Source organism: Vulpes lagopus, chromosome 12 (assembly GCF_018345385.1).
Source record: "Vulpes lagopus strain Blue_001 chromosome 12, ASM1834538v1, whole genome shotgun sequence".
NCBI lineage: Eukaryota > Metazoa > Chordata > Mammalia > Carnivora > Canidae > Vulpes > Vulpes lagopus.
The window spans coordinates 35059213-35081787 of record NC_054835.1 but is presented as its reverse complement, the minus strand read 5'-3'; the positions used below and the strand labels follow the sequence as shown (position 1 = coordinate 35081787).

Below are 22575 nucleotides of genomic sequence, written 5' to 3'. Positions count from 1 at the left end.
CCTGATGTGGGGCTTGACGTAGGGCTCGATCCCAGGACTCTGAGATCATTACCTGAGCTGAAGGCAGATGAAGCTTAACCGAGTGAGCCACCCAGACATCCCCTATTGTTCCTATTTTAAAGATGATGATGGAGGCTGGAGAGGCCCCATGATTTGCCCAAAGCTACCAAGTGAGTATGGCTTGAGTCTTGGCCTGTGCTCATTGTGTTCACCTTGACCTTGGGCGAGTAGCTAAACCTCCCTGGGTCTCAGTTTCCTTTTTCTTTCTTTTCTTTTCTTTCTTTCTTTCTTTCTTTCTTTCTTTCTTTCTTTCTTTCTTTCTTTCTTCTTTCTTTCTTTCTCTTTTTAATTTTTAGGTCATCTCTATACCCAATTTGGGGCTTGAACTCACAACCCCAAGATCAAGAGTTGCATGTTCTACCATGGACTGAGCCAGCTGGCACCCCTCAATTTCTTCATCTATAAGAACAGTGACACATTCCAAGACATGCCTGTTCCTTGCAAGGTGATGGTGAAAGCCAGAGATAATGGCTTTGAAGAGTCTGCCTTGTGGAAGATATCCTGAAACTGGCAGCTGTTATTCTCTGGCTCTTCCATCTGAGAATTCAGGGAAACCTAAGTATGGAGAGCTGAGGCTAGAGCCAAGTTCAAAGAGGAATTCATCCTTCGCTTCTCCCACCCCACCCCCACCCCGGACTGATCCTCAAACTAGCAAGGAAACTAGAAGTGCCTGGGAGAGCCATATCCACCCACCACTTCACAAGCCCAAGGCCACCCAGCAAGGTACTGGCAGAGCTGATCCCCTGGACCAGGGATGTGTCCCAGGGCATTCCATTCCTAGGCCAGGCTTTCAGAGTCAGCGAGTGAATCTCATTAGGAAGGTGTGCCCTTGCAAGCTCAGTTCCTCATAATTTCTCTGCTCCCCTATCTTCCTTCCTCCCCCACACAACCTGAAGTGTGAATACCATCCCCAGGAGCCTGGGGTTCAGGGAGATCTGAGGTCACTTTCAGGATCTAAGGAGGAGCAGCATAGTTCCCTTCTCAGGACCTCAGTTGAGAGAAAGCCAGACATTAGGACAGATCTTCTAGGGCCAGGCTCTGCCCCTAACCAACCTTTCTGCTTGGCTCAGATTTTCATTGCTGCCCCTGGGACAGGAAAGGGGAAATCTCTTTTTTTTTTTTAATAATTTATTTTTTGTTGGTGTTCAATTTGCCAACATACAGAATAACACCCAGTGCTCATCCCATCAAGTGCCCCCCTCAGTGCCCGTCACCCATTCACCCCCACCCCCCACCCTCCTCCCCTTCCACCACCCCTAGTTTGTTTCCCAGAGTTAGGAGTCTTTATGTTCTGTCTCCCTTTCTGATATTTCCTACCCATTTCTTCTCCCTTCCCCTCTATTCCCTTTCACTATTATTTATATTCCTCAAGTGAATGAGACCATATAATGTTTGTCCTTCGATTGACTCATTTCCCTCAGCATAATACCCTCCAGTTCCATCCACGTTGAAGCAAATGGTAGGTATTTGTCGTTTCTAATGGCTGAGTAATATTCCATTGTATACATAGACCACATCTTCTTTATCCATTCATCTTTCGATGGACACCGAGGCTCCTTCCACAGTCTGGCTATTGTAGACATTACTGCTATAAACATCGGGGTGCAGGTGTCCCGGTGTTTCATTGCATCTGTATCTTTGGGGTAAATCCCCAACAGTGCAATTGCTGGGTCATAGGGCAGGTCTATTTTTAACTCTTTGAGGAACCTCCACACAGTTTTCCAGAGTGGCTGCACCAGTTCACATTCCCACCAACAGTGTAAGAGGGTTCCCTTTTCTCCACATCCTCTCCAACATTTGTGGTTTCTTGCCTTGTTAATTTTCCCCATTCTCACTGGTGTGAGGTGGTATCTCATTGTGGTTTTGATTTGTATTTGGAAAGGGGAAATCTCTTGGCCAAGGCCTTCCTCCCATTGCTCTCCTCCTTCTCCTTTGGAGGAAATGGCAAGAGCGTGTGAAACTGACAGGTGTGCCACTCTCTGGTGCCAAGTGCCACCTTTCCTAGTCAGGACCAGAGCTGGAACAGGCACGGTGGATTGAGCCTCTGTACAGCTGCTTTGTATTCATGCCTCCGGCAGGGCATACAATTGTGTCCTAGGCTGGAAATAGCTCTGGCAGGTGGGGGATGAGAAGCACAGGTTCCCGGACCCGATGCCACCTTACACGATGCACTGCAATGGGTCAGGGCAGAGGCCCAGGGTGGGAGGCTGCCCGTGGGAGACGGGGGTACGGACTAGCATCCCTTTAGCTGACTCCTGGCCCCGAGGGGGCTCGCCCACCGCACTCTTGTCCTGGCCACCTCCCCAACCCACCGCGGGTCCTCTGCTCCATCTGGCACGCCTCGAGGACACTTTGTGCCGGCTCCCTTGGCTCCGGCTCGCAACCTGGGGAGGGGCTCGCAACCTGTGGAGGTAGAGGAAGCAGTCCATGACCCGCGCGCTAAACTGGCCTTGGGGGATGGACGCGTCCAAGCTTCACCTCCGGCCTGCAACCCCCCTCTACGAAATCAACAAACTCTTGGCGCCCTCAAACCTAGGCCCCTAGTGGTCGGGACGCGAGCCTGTCCTTGGACTGTGGCCGGGGCCTTCAGATCCGGAGGGAAACCCCCTGCACGTCTTGTGGGTGGGAGGGGCGGGCCGCGGGTACGAAGGGAAGGTGGCCCCGCGCGCGTAGCCGCTTCCTCCACGCCTCGCCCCGCCCCGCTCTGCCGGACAGAGTCCTCCGCACCCCATAGGCAGAGGCAACCCTCCCCGCCTCCCCGCCCGCTCGGCTCGCCCCGCCTCGGCTCACTTTAAAAGTTTCCTCGGGGCCGGGACGCGCGTAGAGAGCCCTGGTCATCTACGTCGGGATGCTGCGCCTCGGGAGGCTGTGTGCCGGGAACCCAGGGGTGCTGGGGGCCCGCACCGTCCTGGCCCGGGGTTGGCAGGAAGCGAGATTGCAGGGCGTCCGCCCCTTCAGGTAGGCTGCCCGGGGAAGAGGCGAACGACCCAGACTTAGCCACCACTCCAGGGAAGTTTGGGGGAGGGAGGGGTCCTGCAGAGCTTGCCTAGGGGCCGATCCTACTCTGGCTGGCAGGCCGGAGGCTGCCGCACCTCTGGATGGCACGCGCTGGGGAGCAGATACTCCGCACCCAGCGCCTAGGCAACAGGAAATACTGGCCTGGCTCGTGCAGACTGAGGCTTCAGCTGGTGGCTGGCAGTGACCCTGCACTGACTCTGCGTTCAGATCCAGGACTCCTAGTCCTTGCCATTCATGAGCACACAGAGGACCAGGAATGTAGGCCTTTGGCGGTCTAGCCCAAGAAAGAGGGGCAGGGGTAAGGCTCTAGCTTCAGAACACTGTCTCTGAGCTGGACTCCCTTCAGGGATGCACTCACGTATCTTCGGCCTGTCTTGCAAGGCCGCTAAGCTTAGCGGTCTCCCCTCTCCTCATTACATGCTGACAAACTCTGCTTTCGAACCTTGGTACCTGCTGGGCCTATTTTCTTCTGTCCTCAGTGCAAAAAGTGGGATGGGGCCTGGCAGATGCCCTTTCCCAGTAACTTTGCTGGCTCCTAGCAGTGCCGCTATCTCCCTATAAGATTGCAAATGTGAACATGTGCTGATTGCTTAAACAGCTGGGCTCCCACTGATGTTATCTGTGATGGTTATCTTCAGCAGTCAGAGGGGGTAAGTCTGGGCACCACTGAACGTGCCCTGCCACCCAGATGGGCCAGGAATTAAGTGGGGAGGAGAACAAAGGGGCTTCTCCTCTGGAGAGAACTGTTTAGTTAACAAAAATAGGATGGGGTGGGGGGTGGAATTGGAGGAAACTGCAAATTCCTCTTTTGGCTAAACTCCAAGATCACAACGTTTTGCAGTGTTTTGAACTTGCTAGTTCCCAAAAACTAGAATGCATGCAATGCTTTAAGATGGCTATGCCTGGTTTTCTGAGAAAACCTCGTGGCTCAAGGCTGATCAGTAGATGGGACTGTGCCTCCCTAGGCAAGTTCTGCAGTGGCTAACCTGGGCCTCCAAGCCCCACCTCTAGACTCCTCAGTGAGGGCCCTATTACAATGTGAGGATCCTTAGGAAAGTTACTCCTTTTTTTTTTTTTTTTCTTTTAGATTTTATTTATTTACTTGACACAGAGAGATTGAGAGAGCACAGGCAGGGGGAACAGCAGAGAGAGGGGGAGAAGCAGATTCCCCACTGAGCAAGGAGCCCAAAGACACGGGGCTCGATCCCAGGACCCGGGAATCATGACCTGAGCCAAAGGCTGTTGCTTAACCAACTGTGCCACCCAGGCGCCCCAGCGAAGTTACTCCTAAAAGCATCCATGTTTCATGATGCTAAATCAGGCCACTTCTGATCACATAGTAACATTCCTGACCTTTGACATCTTTGTGTGTAAACAGCAGGACCCGGTACAGGCCTACATACAATCTCAGGTTATGGGCACCAGGTCTCAGAGAAATTCTGCCTCTGTAACCAGGAGGAGATCTATCTATCCAGAGAGAAGTTTTCCTGAGCATTTGGCCTAATTCCTTCCCCATCCTTTCATTCCCTTGCGCTTGAACCCTTTTCTATTTGGCCTGATTTCACTCCTTTCCCCTTCAGAAACCCTCAAGAGTCTTAAGCATTCAACAGAATTCCTGAGCACCTATGTCATGTCAATTACCTGGTGGGTGCTATGGATATAGAAGCTGAAGAACCCAGTCTTCCAGAGACTTGAAGTCCCAGTGGGGGAAAAAAGAAGTCACATGATCACTACTCGTGTTCCAAGCATAATGATATGGAAAGCTCTTGGACTTCTGTTTTCTGCTTCTTCTGATCTAGTTACACATAAAGCCTGCTTCTCTGCCCTGTAGCGCCCCCCCAAACCCCCCTGCAGGCCTATTACATATTAGATCCCTAGTTTTGCCTGTTAGGAAAGAATAAGAACTTTGAAGCCAGACTGCTTTGGGGTAATTTTTTAGCCTTGGATTCTCCACCTACTGACCATATGACCTGGAGGGCATTACCTAACCCCTGAGCCTGGTGAGTTTGTCATTAATGCTACCTACTTGCTGGATTGACAGTCTTGGCTCTGTTCAGCCTTTCCTTTGGGGCTGGTCTGGTCCCTGAGACCTTCAAATGGTGTGTGGGTAGGAATTCCAACTGATTTAAAAGTAGAAGAGGAGAGCCTGGGTGGCTGGGTCAGTTAAGCATATGACTCTATTTCAGTTCAGGTCATGATCTCTGGGTCCTGGGAGAGAGCCCCACACCACAATCCTCCACTTTGGGCTCCATGCTAAGCAAGGAGTCTGCTTGAGGATTCTCTGCCTGTCTCCCTGCTCAGGTATATGTGTGCATGTGCATGCGTGTGAGCTCTCTATCTCTCAAATAAGTAAACAAACAAACAAACAAATAAAAAGGAGAGACTCCTTGTCAGTGGTTTCCTTCTTGTTCCCGGTTCTTCCTTTTATCCAGTTGCCAAGATGGTAGCCTCTGCCCAGCCACAAGTCCAGATCTGGGATCTGCCAGACATTTCCCTCTCCATCAAAGTTGGGGTTATTTAAAGCTTTTTTCCCCAGAAGGAAAGAAGAGGCTCTCTTATTGTTCACCAGATCTCCTGAACCACCAGCTCCTTCCCCTTGTCAACACATCCCCTTCCCCAAGGAAGATGGATGGGCTAGTCTAGGGCTTCAGGGAGTCTTGGACGGAAGATTCCTTGATGAACCTGAAGTGAGCCAGATTCCTCCAGACCACTGAAGCTGGCCTGGGGCTGCCTCACAGTTGCATCTTGGGTGTTGGGACCACTCAGAGCAGAGAAGGACAGAACATTGGCTTAAGCCTTCAGAATTAGGAATGATATTCAGAACTGGAGCTCCAGTGACTCCATGCTGATAGTAGGGCAAAGGGGTAATTAAACTTCATGGACAACCCTCTAGGTGAATGGCTATAATTAGGTGGGACGAGTATCAGAAAATATAAAATGTTTTCCCTATATGAGGGGATTGCATTAAGCCAAGAAGTGTTTTTGTTGGAAACCATAGTAATTAGAAAAAATAGACTCTTCCAGTAATTCCCCAAAGATGATTAACAAGCCATCTGGTAATAATATCCCTACACATTACACTGGGGATCCTCCAGTCTAAATGTAACAATGGAAAATAAACTACAAACTTGGATATTGTAACCAGTGAATGGTAAGCATCAGTTTTGGTTACCCTTTCCGCTTGCTGACTTCATGCAATAGATGTGCGGTCTCCTTTGGAGGCTAGAGAGGGAGTATAAAAATGAATGGCCTTGTTTTTACTGAGTTCTTTGCCTAAAACGGATCCACAGAGGAAGATTATAGACTCTCTCATACAAGGCAGAAAAGGTGCTGCAGTCCCTTGGAGGATGGCAATCAAAGCAGGGAAGAATCTAATTAGTGGAAATGGGACTGGGAAAGACTTTCTGATGAGGCTGGAGTTTGAAACTGATCCTATGGAGCCCATATCCTTGCATAAAACTGCCTGTACTTGAACTCTTTTGAATCCTGGGTATCAAGCCCTCCCAGCCTCCCCACATTTAATTTATTCGATCTATAGGCCGAAACTTTGAAGCCAAGCAGATTGGGTTCAAGTGAACCATTTTAGCTGGTAGCTTTGGGGCTAAATTGAACCTGACCTTAATCCTATTTTTGAGAGTTTAATAAGGTGATGTTAAGAAAATTTTTAACTCAGGCAGTCCCAGTGGCTTAGCGGTTTAGCGCCGCCTTCAGCCCAGGGCCTGATCCTGGAGGCCTGGGATCAAGTCCTGTGTAGGGATCCCTGCATGGAGCCTGCTTCTCCCTCTGCCTGTGTCTCTGCCTCTCTCTTTCTCTGTGCTTCTCATGAATAAATAAATAAAAATCTTTAAAAAAAAAAAACTTAAAAAAAGAAGAAAATTTTTAACTCAACAGCCTGATACTAAAGAGATCTTCAACTCATTGCAGTGATGAGCTAGTATTATACAGGTAGTGCTTGGCAACAATGGGTTTGTGCATTCCTGCAATGACTTTAAGGCCCACAGTTTAGTAACTTTGTATGGAGAGTAGGTGGGAGACAGTTCTGGCAGGGCAATTGCCTATACCTAGCTGGGCTGCTCCAGGTAGGTAACATGCCTGTGCTCACAATTTTTTTTTTTTGGAACAATTTTTGTTTGTTTGTTTGTTTATCATATGTTGAGCAAACCAAGGTACAGGGCATGATTTCATCTCTTGAATAGGCCTTGCTAGGGGAGTGTCCTTATACATGACAGGTACCCCATAATTCTGCCCAATAAGATTTCTTGCTTCAGACATAAGCAAGCTGTGTTTCTAGCTTACAAATCCTGTCTTGTGAAACCTTGTTGGTGTGTATGTGTTTCTCACTGTGGGAATCAGATGACAAGAGAATGAATCCCAGCCCTACCACTTCCCATTCAATAAGGCTTCAGGCAAGTCACTCAATCTCTCTGCCCCTTGGCTTGTTTGTAAAATAGGCCACTCGGACAAGAAGCACTCTACATTTCTGCAGACATTCTGTGATTCCTAAGGAGGCTGGGCTTTGAGCCTGATCTCCTAATTCAAGAGTGCTGTGATTGAAGTATGAAGCCTTCAGACTCACAGGAAGTCTCACTTGTGCTAGAACCATTACAAACTCCTCCTAACCGCCTGACACCTTGTAATTCTCTCTCATCCTCCAAGTGAACAGAAACATTGAAGGTTTTGTCTCTAGAAAGCTAAGGTCGTAAGCTAACCTCATAGGTAACTTTGTGATCCCGTCAAGGAGCAAATGTTCTGAATCAGCTCATACAAGCTATTTTCTTGAACAATAACTATATGTTGTCACTGGTATAAATGTGCCAACTATCTAGGCAGGTACATAAAAATTTCAACTTTATTTTGGAGCAAAACAGCTGTTACAGGTTCAAAGTTTTCCCCTCCTACCCTAGCATTGGCCGTCTCTACTCTCATGTATCAAGTGTCACTCCCAGATCAACCAACAGCCTAGGTCTTTGTACAAATTACAGAGAGGAGTCGACACAGCCCCACCATGCGTGGATCCATGAGTGGTCCAGTGGGCTGGAAGAATGGTGTGATGGATAGTTATCCTCTGAATCTTGGTGTACAAGGGGGACGGAAGAGGAGAAACTGCCTCTTCTCCACCACAAACTAGAAGATGCACTGGCACATTTCACTACAACTGTGTCTCCTACAAGAGGGAATGTGTTCACTATGGAAGGAGGCTTGCCTGTGAGTATAGCCCGTGAACTTCAGAGAGAGACCAGGGCTCTTTCTCATTGCATAAATGTTGGTCGTGACCCAGCCTCTCACATGATAGAACCATTGAGTCTCCCTCTCTCTATGGTGCATCATTTGAATGTTTGCATTCAAATGTTGCATCATATGAACTCCCAAGAAGGGCACCAAGAAGGAGTTCATCAACCCTCTTGTATTTTCCTTCTTTTTTTAAAGATTTTATTTATTTATTCATGAAAGACACAGAGAAAGAGAGAGAGGGAGAGGCAGAGGGAGAAGCAGGCTCCCTGTGGGGAGCCCAATGTGGCACTCGATCCTGGAACTCTGGGATCATGCCCTGAGCTGAAGGCAGATGCTCAACCGCTGAGCCACCCAGGCATCCCTTATACTTTCCTTCTTAAATATTTCATATGGAAAAAAAAATGAACCACAACCACAGGATAAAATAATGAACCCCTAGGTATCTACCACTCCAAATTAACATATAGCCATACTTGTTACAGAAAATTATAAGTAAGAGAAATAAAACAATAGGGATCAAGTTCAAGTCCCTTTTATAACCATCCTACAGTCCGACTGTCACTGAGAGCTAATGTCATAAATTGAATGCATGTCGTGTCTAAGTGGGTTTTTTGCTTTTAAGCTGAAGGCAGATGCTCAATCGCTGAGCCACCCAGGGGTCCCTCAATAGTACATTTTAAAGACCTATTTACACTGACACTATAGATCTATATTCTTTTTCCACCATATAACTATGTCTCTAGCAATGCAATTGCTGTGTTAAAGGGTTGCCATTTCCAGTTTTTTTGGAAATTATCCTGGAGAGAATGTGGCACGGTGACCACCAGTAGTCACCAAAAGTCTTGTGTCCCCACATCCTCGCAAATGCTCAGTGTTGCCGAGTGAACATTAAAACATTTGCTCCTCTGATAGAGGCCAAAGCGTACCTCACTGTGGGCTGAATGAACATTTCCCTGATTAACAGTGAGACTGGGCTCTTTTGCAATGTCTTCTGTGAATTTTCTGTTCATACTTCTTGGCCCATTTATTATGTTAGATCACTTGTCCTTATGGATTTGTGAGTTTGTTTGCTTTAAATCTGAGCTAAATATGAATCCTTGGTCTCTAACATACAAAATGAAAGTTGTAAACCCAGGCAGCTGCTTGTCATTTAGCTTTGTTGATGATTTATGTCTTTCTTAGGGCCCGGGGACCAGCCTGGCATCAAATGTCTGTGTGTGGGGGGGGGGTGGTAGGGGGGAAGGGCAGAGGCCAGTCCATGACTTGGAACAAAAACAGGCTATTGCTTTCAATTTCATTTCTAAAGCTTTCTTGCTGGCATTTCTTGCTGCCATGGCACCTTGCCCAGGAGAGCAGGGGTCTGCCTCAGCTTGAGGGGTATCCCTGCAGTTCCCTAGAGCCCTCATATCTTGTTATACTCCCTGCTTGGTGGCTTCTGAAAGGATTAAGAGTTTTGCCCAGGGTAACCTGGCTAATTCCTGCCCCCAGCAAGGACAGGATCCAGCTTCAAGCCTCTTGCTCACCTCCTCCCAGAAGGTAATGAATGAGTAATAGGAGGCAAGGGTTTCTTCCCCAAGTGGACTCTGCAGACCTGTTTACTCATATGCCCCAATTGTACCTGCCTCCACAGACTCCTCTAGGACCCAGCTCTGACCCTGTCAGGACTGTGTGATCCTGGGTGCCCATGGTAGCCTCTAGCCCTGACTGTAGTCACCAGCCCTGGAATGTCTGGAATGCCATGGGAATTCCCCAAACCAGCCAGCGGGGCCAACACTGGGGCAGAAAGCTTTCCAGCTTGGTATCATCAAGAAACTGCCTCTACAGTTATGGGGCAAAGCCACTGTGGTTGGTGCCAGGAAGAGGGAGCTGGAACATGAGAACAGGTTGGTAAGATCAGAAGCAGTGAAGGTGAATCAGTTGCCACAAATAAATCACAGAAAAGGATCAGTGTGTGCTGAAGGTCTGGGAGGTGGGGGCCAAGTGGGGATACTTCTCCATGTACCTGTGGCATTCAGAGGGCCACAGGTTTGCTGCTTCTGACCCCATAGATCCCTCAGAGAAGGCCGTTTAAAAATACACACAGATAGGGGTCCAGGGTTTTCCACCCACCAGATTTGGAACCATGAGAAAATAAACCTCTTGCTTCTTCATTCATAAAAAAAGAATAATCCTTGTAAAGGTGCTCCAAGACTGATAGTCATCTAACACACATGTGGAAGCCGTCTTTGAGCCATAGGGCTCTACAGAGATTCACTTTGTATTGTATGGAGGCCTTGGAAGTCCTGGATTTGAATACCAGCTTGGCCATTTACTGGTATTTGAGTTTCATTCCCATGTGAAAGTGAGTATGTACTTTGGTCAGGGAGTGTCTCTGAAGATCACAAGAGATCATACGTGTGGAGAGTGTAGAAGAGAACCTGCATGAGGATACATCAGTAAATGTCAGTTCACATTGTCCTGAAATGTGCTTTTTACCTAAAATGTATCAGACATTTTCCATAGAGGTAAATATAGAGTATCTCCATTTTAAAAATTTTTTAATGGCATAGGGTTCCTTTGTACAGATGCCCTGTACTTTATCTAATCCCTTGCTTCTAGAAATAAAGTATTTTTCTCAATTCTTTGCTAAGCAGCAATTAATGTCTTTATTCATACCTTTAGACATTCGTTCGTTTTTTTGTTGCTTTTTTTTTAGGATGGAATGGCTGGCCAAAGGATATGCACATTCAATTTTTTTTTGTTTATTTATTTATTTATTTATGATAGTCACACACAGAGAGAGAGAGAGAGAGGCAGAGACACAGGCAGAGGGAGAAGCAGGCTCCACGCAGGGAGCCTGATGTGGGATTCGATCCCGGGTCTCCAGGATCACGCCCTAGGCCAAAGGCAGGCGCCAAACCGCTGCGCCACCCAGGGATCCCATGCACATTCAAATGTTAATAGATATTACTAAGTCAGAAGGGATCCAGATTTGGGGGTTCTGAAGCTTGTATAATTTGGGGTGCCATCTTTATAAAAAAAAGCCCACAAAATTACAAAAGCCAAATTTAATGCAAATTAGATATTAATGTGCGAAAAGAATTTGCGTGTACGAATTGCTGGGTCCTTGAAGATTCAGATCTTTTTCTTATGAGATTTCTTTAGGCAGTTTGCCAGAAATGCTGACACAGAAATGCCTCTTGATTTGCAATCAGCTTCCCTCTTTAACTCCCAGGAAGCCCCAGCTCTAGGGAGCGGCGAGGGATCCTGTAATATAAGCAATATTATGGGTTTTATCCTTACTACCCTTTAAAAACCTTGTGCCAATTTACACTCGGGCCCATTTCTTCACATCCTTGCCAACATTCTGTATTATCAATCATTCTTGCTTTCATGTTGAGATTAATAATCATGTTATTAATCTTCTCTAGTTAGGGAGCTTTATTTAGGCAATATTGAGGGTAGCGTTATAATCCATGGGCTCTCTGCTGAGTACCCCCTGGTCTTTATTCTGGGATAAGCTCCCATACTGGCTGCACAGAGCTGAGGATTCCACAAATTGGCTCCTGTGGCAGGGGTGAACTGCTTTCCAGAATTGCCTCGGAGTATTCTTTGAAAACAATACCTGTCATGGAATTTTGAAATTAGACTTAGACTCCTCTAGAAAGACAGCAATCTTTGGTTTGGGCAGATAACTGATTTGTTATATTTTGTCCTGTAATGACTTTGTTTATTACAGAATCAGACAGACTGAAAATATATATATATATATGATTTTTGAAATAACAGCTCTTGGGGCCCGGTGGTATAATAATCCAGATGAATGACCAAAATGATTGAATTTGGAATACCAGATGCTTTCTTTTGAGAGGTCCTTCTTTTACTAGGTCCTTTTTCCATATCCACCCTTTCTCTTTCTATAAATACACACACATGCCACACACACACCACACACACCATGCCACACCCACACACTACACACACATGCAACGTACCACACACACACCTCACAATGCAACACATACACATACACTACACCACACATACACCACATACACAAACACCAACATGCACATGCCAACCACACCACACATACCATACCACTTATATCCTCACCCCTACACCATACACATATACCACATGCATATATCACACATACCACACACCAGACACACACACCAGCACATATGCACCACACACACGCCACACACACATACATGCCACATCACACCATACATACCACACCACTCACACCACACAACGCGCCACACACCACATGCCACATATACACACCATACACCACACACACCATATATCAGTCACATACACATCCCAAACACCAGACACATACTTCCAGACACATTCCAGGCACACACATACACCATACACCACACACTAGACACACACACACACACACACTCCATAGTTTTTTGCCACCACTTGCAGACATTATAATATCAGTGTTTTCCAGCTCTGCTGATCTCTTGGAAAACAAATGCCTCGTGGTTGTTTTGCTCTGATTTGTGATGCGGACATCTTTTCCTAGATCGTCCTTTGTCCTTGAGTTTGTGGCCGATTTGTGTTTCATGCATCAATGCCACTTGGTTTATTTCTGTAGAAATGCTCTTTGTGATTGAATGATGAGGCATTTTAATCAACTTGTATCACCAGCATCTTGGATAATTTGCTTAACCTCTCCCTCCTCCTATAAAACAGGGACGGAACAACTCAAGACAATTTCCTTGAGAAAACCAGCAAGACAGCCTTGCAAGGCGAGGTACTTGATGTTCTCCTTCTACCTTCAGGTCGCATACCCTGCAGGAGATATACCGTTACTGCCCTTTGCCACTTATAGTGCTCATCTTTTTCATAAATCAGAATCACCCCCACTCCTAACTCATCATTAAAGACATTCCTGAAAATGACATTGTAAGGCAGATGGTTATCCGGTGGCTCTGGTTTCCTGCTAGAGCATTAGTATTCCAGTTGGGGGCTGCCTACTGGATCACAGCCTTGCACCCAGGAAGCCATGTGTGTCATGCAATGTGTCATGAGCTGCTCTGTGCTCCTGAACCTGGGGAACATGCATCCATGTATGAAACAGGTTGGTTGGGCCAATAGTCACAGTGGGACCATGAATTGTACAGAGGACACATACACTGCTTTACCATCTGCTGGAGTTCTCAGGAAGAAAAATCCTGCTACATTCAAAAAGGAGATTCTTTCTTTGAGTAATTTCCGGGACAGGGATCTCAAACAGATGTTGTCTGGTTGACTTACCCAGCATTAGTTATTAATGTATGGATGGATTTTGCACAGAAATGGCACATGCTGCTTTTATTGTTGTGACAAAATGGTAAATAGATGCCACAATCTGTCACTAAATTTAGTTTATAAATTATGAGTATAGCAACACTAGCTTAATCCCTAGGAGAGTTTTCTTTTAAATTTTGCATTGAAGCATACCATAGGTTCAGAAAAGGACATATAGTTTAAGTGCTTTGTTGAATTTTTGATGAACTGTGCACACCCATATAACTAGCACCCATTTGGCTACTCTCCTGATTTCCAACAGCATAGATTAGTTTTGCCTGTTTTGTACATAGAAATGAAACCAGACAGTATATACCTTTTCCTTTTTGGCTTCTTTAATTTTTTTATGAGTTTCACTCATATTGTTGGGTATAATCATGATTTATTTGCTGTCATTACTATATAACATTGAAAATAACATATCGCCATGTATTTATCCATTCTACTGTTGAGGGGTTGAGTAGTTTCCATATTGAAGACAACACAAAAATCCTCATACCTGTCTTTTGGTGAGCACATGCATGAATTCTGTTGGATATAAACTTAGGAGTGAAATTATTCATTTTTTAACTGTACAATTAAATAGTTTTTAGTACAGTCATGGATATGTGCAACCATCACCATGGTCAATTTTAGAACATTTTCCTCACCTCAAAGAGAAACCCCACCCCCCTTAGTTATCACCTCTGTATCTTTCCCTCCCCTCAGCCCTAAGCAACCATGTAACCTACTTTCTAAATCTATAGATTTGCTTATTCTCAATATTTTATATGCATGGAATTATACCATATGTGTCTTTCTGTGTCTAGTTTCTTTAGCTTATAATATTTTCTTTTTTTAAAGATTTTATTTGTTTATTCATGAGAGATGCAGAGAAAGAGAGAGAGGCAGAGACACAGGTAGAGGGAGAAGCAGGCTCCATGCAGGGAGCCTGACATGGGACTCGATCCCAGGTCTCTAGGATCAGGCCCTGGGCTGAAGGCGGCACTAAACCACTGAACCACTGGGCTGCCCATTATTTTCAAGGTTCATCCATGTTATAGTTCATCCATGTTATAGTGCCCATTATTTTCAAGGTTCTTCCATGTTATATATAGTTATGTCAATACTTCATTTCCTTTTTATGGCCAAATAATTTTCCATTGTATGGATATTCCACATTTTGTTTACCCATTCATTAATTGCTGGAACTTATAGGTTGTTTTCATCTTTGGCTGTTGTAAATAGTACTGCTATGAACATTTATGTACAAGTCTGCATTGGAGCACCTGTTTTCAATTCTTTTGGGTAGCTACCTAGGAGCAGAATTGCTGGGTCATTGGTAACCTCTATGTTTAACTTTTTGGGGAAGCACCAAACTGGTTTCTACATTGGCTGCACCATTTTACATTCCCACCAGCAGTGCACAAGGGTTCCAGTTTCTCCACACGCTCACCAGCACTTGTTATTTTGGGTTTTTTGATTTGAGCCTTCCAAGTGAGTATGTATAATGTAGTAGCTCACTGTGGCTTTCATTTGCATTTCATGTGCTTGTTGACCACATATCTTCTTTGGAAAAAGTCTATTCAAGTGCTTCACTCATTTTTTAATTGGATTGTTACGTGCAATATTTATAATTCACTCATCTGGTTATTCCACTGAGCACCTCTTATGTTCTAGGCTCCATGAAGCACTGGAGATAAAACCATGAACACATTAGTTGCCAACAATAAAAGGTCAAGAGAATTCTTTTTTTTTTTTTTTTTTTTAAGGTCAAGAGAATTCTTAAAAAAAAAAAAAAAAAAAAAGGAGGGGCGAGGATGACTGGGTGGCTCAGCCAGTTAAGTGTCTGCCTTCAGCTCAGGTCATAATCTCAGGGATGGAACCCTGTGTTGTCTGGCTCCCTGCTCAGCAGGGAGTCTACTTCTCACTCTCCCTCTGCTCCTCCTCCCTCCTACATGTGCTCTCTCTCTCTCAAATAAATAAAATCTTAAAAAAAAAAAATCTTGTTTCCTGACAACAGAAGTGGGCCTGAATTCTCAAATGCCAACTCTCTGAGAGCACCTTGAGGTGGGGCTTTGTCTCCATTTCATCATGGCTCCCACCTGGCTGACTTAAGCACTTTAGGATGCCCAACCCATGTAGCTGGAGGCATCACTAAATGTTTACAATAATCTCTCCTTATTCACAGGGGATACGTTCCAAGACTGCCAGTGGAGGCCTAAGATCACAACCAGTACCCAAGCCTATATATGCAAAGCTTTTTCCTATCCATATATACACCTATGATAAAGCTTAATTTATAAAGTAGACACATAAAAGATTAATGACAACAGTAATAAAATAGGACAACTATAATAATATACTATAATAAAAATTACATGAATGTGGTCTCTCTCTCTTAAAATATTGTATGCTCCTATACTCACCCTTCTTGTAATGACATGAGAAAATAAAATGCCTTCATGATGAGAGAAAGCGAGGTAAATGACATAAGCATGTGACGCTGTGTTAGGCTACTAGTGACTTTTTAAAAAATATTTTATTTATTTATTTGACAGAGGGAGAGAGAGAGAGAGAGAGAGCATAAGCAGGGACAGGGGGAGTGGGAGAGGGAGAAATGGGCTTCCCACTGAGCAGAGAGCCTGATGTGGGGCTGGATCCCAAGACCCTGAGATCATGACCTGAGCTGAAGGCAGACATTCAACTGACTGAGCCACCCAGGCACCCCATGACCTTCTGACTATATGTCAGAAGGAGGATCCTCTGCTTAGCCACAGGTAACTGCATATGAGGGGGGTACTTTTGGACTTTACTTCTTTGAGTTGGGAGCCATAGGGACTGCTGGTTCTCCTCCTCCTGCTCCTTAAGCTTCCCACTCAAATTAAAAAATAATAATAAGGGGCGCCTGAGTGGCTCAGTAGTTGAGCATCTGCCTTTGGCTCAGGGTGTGATCCCAGTCCGGGGATGGAGTCCCACGGCGGGCTCCCCGCAGGGAGCCTGCTTCTCCCTCTGCCTGTGTCTCTGCCTCTCTCTGTGTCTCTCATGAATAAATACATAAAATTTAAAAATAAAAATAAAAATAAATAATAATAACAAAGCCAGAACTTTTCCTCAAAGCAAATCTCTGTTGTCTTTTTCAGGATTAGTTGGAATGTATGCCACTTGGTTTAGTTACAGAAAAAGAAATGGCTGCCTCTTTCTGCCCAAGGCCTTTGGGGTGTGTTCGAGGAAGGAGGAAAGTAGAACCAACTGTTTGCCCTTGGGGTTTGGAACCAATGGGTGGTTCTTTCGTTTATGAACAAAGTGCATTCATCCACATTTCTAGGTCCCTTAAAGTCCTTTGGAGGAGCCGCCTCTTTCTACCTCAGTCCAGCCCTGCCCCAATCCTGATTAAGGTCAACCAGCAAACAGTTGTGGAAGAAATAAAATGGAGATTAGATAGTCTGGAGGATACATCCAAAGCCTAAGGAATAGAATTGGCTACCCACTTCTCCCTGATTTGTGGGGGTTGGGGGATGGGGGATGGTCATAGCTCTCCTTTGGGGGGCAGTTGTGTTGAGGCCTCCACTTCAGGTCCAACTACTACCAGCCGAGTGGGCCACTTGGTCTCTTTGTATTCTTGTTTCTTTACCCAGAGCATGGCAGTTCATGCTTCCTACCTGGACTTTTTAGGATTAACTTAGTGTGTCACAGAAACCCACTCTCACCAAGGCTTCAAGTGGTGGCAGCATGGTATGGTATGCCCCGCTGTCAAGCTCCAGCCCAAGATGAGAGCTACAGTCTCTCCCTATAGCAGATGACATTCCACCCAGTGGAAAGGACCAAGAGATGATGCCCCTTCCTTTAAGGGAAGTGCACATAGTACCTCTCCCTGGCCAGACCACCTGCAAGGGAAGCTTGGGAATGTGGTCTGGATTCCATGTGTTCATGGTCAGCTAAACACCCCGAGTGAGGGTGGTTTATTAAGGACAAGGGCCTCCTGGGGACCTTTGTCGCAGCACCTATCAGAGCTGCCGTGAAGATAAGGGATGTAAATGTAACACATGTGACAACTGAAATGGATTTCGTTTGTCTTTTGTTTTGTTTTGTTTTGTTTTGGTATCTGTTTGTTTGCTGCACATAAATCAACCTGTTGATTTTCCAACTAGAATTTCCAGGAGGTGACTATCTGGTCTGAAATCCATAGCGAATGAGTAGAAGCACGGGTTCCAAACTAAATAGGACTCCTGGTCACTGTGAGAGTAAGAAGAAGTGTGTTGTCAGGTTCTGTTGACCACAAAACCATGAAAGTGTCTGAGATTTGCCCTTTGCTCCCTCCTGATTCTGCCCTGGGCTCCACGCTGATCGTGGAGCCTATTTTTTTAAAAAAAAGAAAAGAAGAAAGAAAAGGTTAACCAGGCCATTTAGGTAATATCCCTTCCACTTGAGAATAACCAGTGATCCAGTCCTAAAACTATTCATATATGGGTGGGAAAGCTGAGGTCTAGAAAGGCGAAATCCTGTGTCTTTACTTGGATTCCCCCGAGAATGAGGACTACAGGTGGTTTGTAATGGTAGGAAGCAGGAGTGAGGAGAAAGAGCCTGGAAGAGAAGCTGGTATAGCGTGTGATATTGAAGTCACAGCCAAGGCAACCCCCAGGACCTCTGAGAAGGTCCAGATGCCTCCCAGATCTGTCCAGCTGCAGAAGGGGAGAATTGAAGCCCCCATGCAGATAGAATCTCCAGGGAATTGTCCCAGTAGCAGAAACCAGAGGTGCTCCATGGAGGTGACCTGGGACACCAAAGGTGTCTGCGGCAGTTGCCCACCCAGCCAGCAGCATACCTAGGATGAGATCTCAGACACCTCCTCCTCAGACCCTGTCCCTGATCCCAGCCTGGTGCTCACCTGCTCCCTACAGAGCTGTAGTGGGTGATTTCATGTGTGACTCCACATCCTCTCCCTGGTCCAAAGCAGCCACCAGTCCGGGCGGCCTCCCCATCCGCCTGCCTTGTGACCAGCCCTCCTGCAAGATGGCAGCAGGCTCCTTTCCCATTTATGGGGCCACCCAGTTTTGCTCCCCTCTGCCCTGCATACCTTGTTCTTCCCAGAAATTTTTCCCCCACAAGACCTAAGCAGTCAGACAACAGAAGATACACATGGTCTTTCTAGCATAGTAGCTGCAGCAGTGAATGGTCAGAATTGGCTTTCAGGCCCCACACTACACCCTCTCTGATGAGAACAGGGTCTCAGACCTGTTGCACTGAACCTTGTGCCCTGCCCCCACCCCTGTGAGGCCTCAGCAGGAGCCCAGCCCCTGTCACCCAGAGGAACAAGAGAGTGCATGCAGGCCTAAGCTCACCATGTGATACTTTTACTTCTGGAGGCCTATTTGTTTTTGTTTTTAAAATAATAGATTTTTGTTTGTTTGTTTGTTTGTTTGAGTACAGTTTTAGAGTGACATAAGAGCTGAACCTTTCTGTTGGGTCCTGATTCCTGCAGATGGGGCAGGGTCAGGCAGTTTCTGAGGTAGTGTTGTGAGCAACCTGCCTCCCAGCCAGGTGTGCCAACACTTGGTGCCAGAGAGGCCTGGCCTGGCCTAATGGAGTCCGTTGCCTGTCTCCCCACAGTTCTGGAGAAGCGGATCACACTGTCCTCCTGCCCACTGGAGGCCTCAGCTACATCCAGGGCCCCACCAGACATAGCCTTATCCACAAGACTGTAGGGCAGTGCCTGGAAGCCACAGTGCAGAGGATGCCTGACATAGAGGCCTTGGTCATCCCCCATGAAAACATCAGGGTGACCTTTGCCCAGCTCCAAGAGGAGGTGAGCCCTGCTCTTAAACCTTCAAAGTGGGCAAGTGCTACCCCCCAGCCTGTGCAGGCTTGGGGGAGCTGCAGGAGCCGTACCTGCTGTGGGACAGGGGGATGGGACTGCCTGAGGACCCCAAGGGATGGCAGGAGAATGGGACAGGGCAGAGACAGAAGGGGCCTGATGTCACCTGCATGGACCCCACCTGGGATACTTAGCCCCGGGCCCACTGAGGCCTGGGAATTGACCTGTTCCATGTTCCCAGGGTGTTCTGATATGAACCCCTGGGCGAAGGGCTGAGGTGGGAGTCACAGGCCCCTTCCTGCTTACCCGCATCTCACCCCTGTGCTCTGTCTGTTTACACCAGGTGGACAAGGCTGCTTCTGGGCTCCTGAGTATCGGTCTCTGCAAGGGCGACCGGCTGGGCATGTGGGGACCCAACTCCTATGCATGGGTGCTCCTACAGCTGGCCACCGCTCAGGCGGGCATCATTCTGGTGAGCAGGGGCTTGCCCGACACAGCTGGGTAGGTAGGGAGTCCACAATTCAGGGGGAAGTCCCCAGCTCCTTGGCCTCCAAACCATCAGTACCCAGCTGGTTTCACACAGGATGGTGCTTTCTCGTGAAGCCTACCAAGGAGGCCCAGAAGTATAGGACACTGCCTCTGATGACATGGCGTTTCTGTGCCCCCTAAGAATGGAGAGGCAGCGAGAGGGAAGGGGTCTAGCCGAGACACTGACCAACACACCCTCACTGTCTCCACTAGGTATCTGTGAACCCAGCCTATCAGGCTATGGAGCTAGAGTATGCTCTCAAGAAGGTAGGACCCCCTCCTAGGGAAGGGCCCTGGCCGGCACAGCCAGAGAGCTGATGGGAGGGAGGTTGGGGAGGGCATGCACAAGTGGGTGACACCCAGTGTCTGTCCTTCCTTGGGTCTGTATGGGTGGGAGGGGAGGGGGATTGGTCAGACACAAGGCTGGTGTGTGTGTTGAGGTGGTACACGTGTCTTTGAGGGTGGTAGTGCATGTGTGAGGTGGTGTGTAAGTGTGAGAGAGCAACTGTTAGTGATGACTACCCTGGAGCTGCTGCCTGGGCTTCCTGCTAACTGTTTTGGGTGGGGGGGGGGCTCCACCTCCACAGGTAGGTTGCAAAGCTCTCGCTTTCCCCAAGCAATTCAAGACTCAGCAATACTATAACATCTTGAAGCAGATCTGTCCAGAGTTGGAGAAGGCCCAGCCAGGGTCCTTGAAGAGTCAGAGGTGAGGGTGTCCCATATCGGAAAGGGTGCCTTGTGTGGCCCCTTGGTATCCCCCTGCCTCCAAGCCCAGGGATGAGGCTCCTATCAGCCTGGGCCCTGACTCTCACGACCCTCCCTAAACCCAGGCTCCCAGAACTGACCACACTCATCTCGGTGGACGACCCTTTGCCGGGGACCCTGCTCCTGGATGAGGTGGTGGAAACTGGAAGCAAAGAGCAGCATCTGGCCCAGCTCCGGTACACCCAGCAGTTCCTGTCCTGCCATGATCCCATCAACATCCAGTTTACCTCGGTAGGGCAGAGGTCTCCAGGCTACACATGCAGGCTAGCATGCTAGCCCCTCCTCACCCCTGTGACCCTTCCACAAGAACGAGGAGATGACCGAGGAAGTCTGGAGTGCAGACACTCTTCTCCTGGGGCCAGCCCTAGCTATCCTCTCTGCCCTGGAAAACATTGGCCACTGGTGTCCTTGTCCCACACACACCACCCTCTTCCCTGGGTCCTGTAATCCTCAGCACAGGGGCAGATGCGCTGGGCCACCAAAACCAGAGCTGATAGATCCACCTCCTTATTTAGCGGATGAAGAAACTGAGGCCCAGAGTGGGAATCTGCTGGTGGGCCACAGAGTTCTCTGAGCCATATTTATGAGGGGCATAAGGACAGAGACCTTTTCTGCCACCTTTCTGGATCCTAATACCCGGCACGTGGTAAATGTTTGTGAGCACAGACTCGGAATGAATGGACCTGAGGCAGTAGTCTTGTCTCCTGCTGCCCAGTTCCAGGGCTCTCCCATACAGTGTCCCAGAGTGGGAAAGAGATGGGGAACAGGAGGCCAAGCATCACTTGCTTGTCTTCTCAGGGGACAACAGGCAATCCTAAGGGGGCCACCCTCTCCCACTACAACATTGTCAACAACTCCAACCTGATAGGAGATCGTCTGAAGATGCACCTGAAGGTGAGGGCGGCTAGCCCAGGCCCTTGCTGGGGATGGGGAAACCGTGCAGGCTAGGGGCACTGGCTCCTGGGGCTTCTGGCTCCAGAACCAGCTTCCTGCCTCTATCTCCAGCCGCCAGAGGAGAAACGGATGATCCTGCCCAGCCCCTTGTACCACTGCCTGGGTTCTGTAGGGGGCACAATGGTGAGCGTGATGTATGGTACCACCTTAATCCTCTCTTCTCCGACCTTTAATGGCAAGAAAGCACTGGAGGCCATCAGCAAAGAGAGGTGAGCATCAGTGGGCAGCCCCCTGGGGGCTGATGAGCCCCTGATACTTTTCAGAGCCTCCCCCACCTTTAGCCCAGAGAAATGGAGACCAGGGGTAGTGGGGGACGCCCAGGGGAAGACCAGTCCCTGCCTCCAAAAAGTTCATCCTTCCTGTTTCCCACATGGGGGGTCTTGGCCCTTACTGCAGGTTCAGGGTGGGACAGGTGAGAGAACAGGGAGTTCCCTTCCCCTTCCGAGCCTGATTTTGAGATTCCTCCCCCACCTTACACAGAGGCTCCTTCCTGTATGGCACCCCCACAATGTTCGTGGACATTCTGAACCAGCCAGACTTCTCCAGTTATGACGTCTCGACCATTCGTGGAGGTGGGATAGGGCCAAGGGTGGCCAGGCCAGGAGTGGCCTGGTGAGCTGAACATGTGCCCAATCTTTTATTTAGGGGGCAGTAAGATCCATAGAGAAGTGGGTGGGAGGGAGGCAGATCCTCAGTGTCCCTGGGCACTAGCCCAAGGCTAGCTGCCAGCTATAGCAACAAGGCCAGGGTCAGGGGTGAGAGGGAAATGTTCTTCCCTAGAAGGAGCTATAGGTGAATGGGGATCTGCTGGGCCTGGGAAGCTGGGAGCTGTGTCAGTCCTCTCTCTGATTCAGGTGTGATTGCTGGATCCCCTGCACCCCCAGAGCTGATCCGAACCATCATTGACAAGCTAAACATGAAGGATCTGGTGG

At 47.7% G+C, this 22575-nt stretch overlaps 1 protein-coding gene across 1 annotated transcript in view; it reads left to right on the top strand.

Moving 5' to 3' along the window:
• The first annotated feature begins 2860 nt into the window (after positions 1-2860).
• ACSF2 (acyl-CoA synthetase family member 2) overlaps positions 2861-22575 on the top strand; it is a 29365-nt gene continuing 9650 nt past the window's right edge. The window contains exons 1-10 of the mRNA XM_041726042.1: positions 2861-3018; positions 19192-19387; positions 19740-19868; positions 20138-20191; positions 20512-20630; positions 20755-20920; positions 21488-21583; positions 21695-21852; positions 22124-22215; positions 22498-22574. Coding sequence (XP_041581976.1) covers positions 2909-3018; positions 19192-19387; positions 19740-19868; positions 20138-20191; positions 20512-20630; positions 20755-20920; positions 21488-21583; positions 21695-21852; positions 22124-22215; positions 22498-22574 — 1197 coding nt within the window. The 5' untranslated portion in view covers positions 2861-2908. The remainder of the gene's footprint in view (positions 3019-19191; positions 19388-19739; positions 19869-20137; positions 20192-20511; positions 20631-20754; positions 20921-21487; positions 21584-21694; positions 21853-22123; positions 22216-22497; position 22575) is intronic.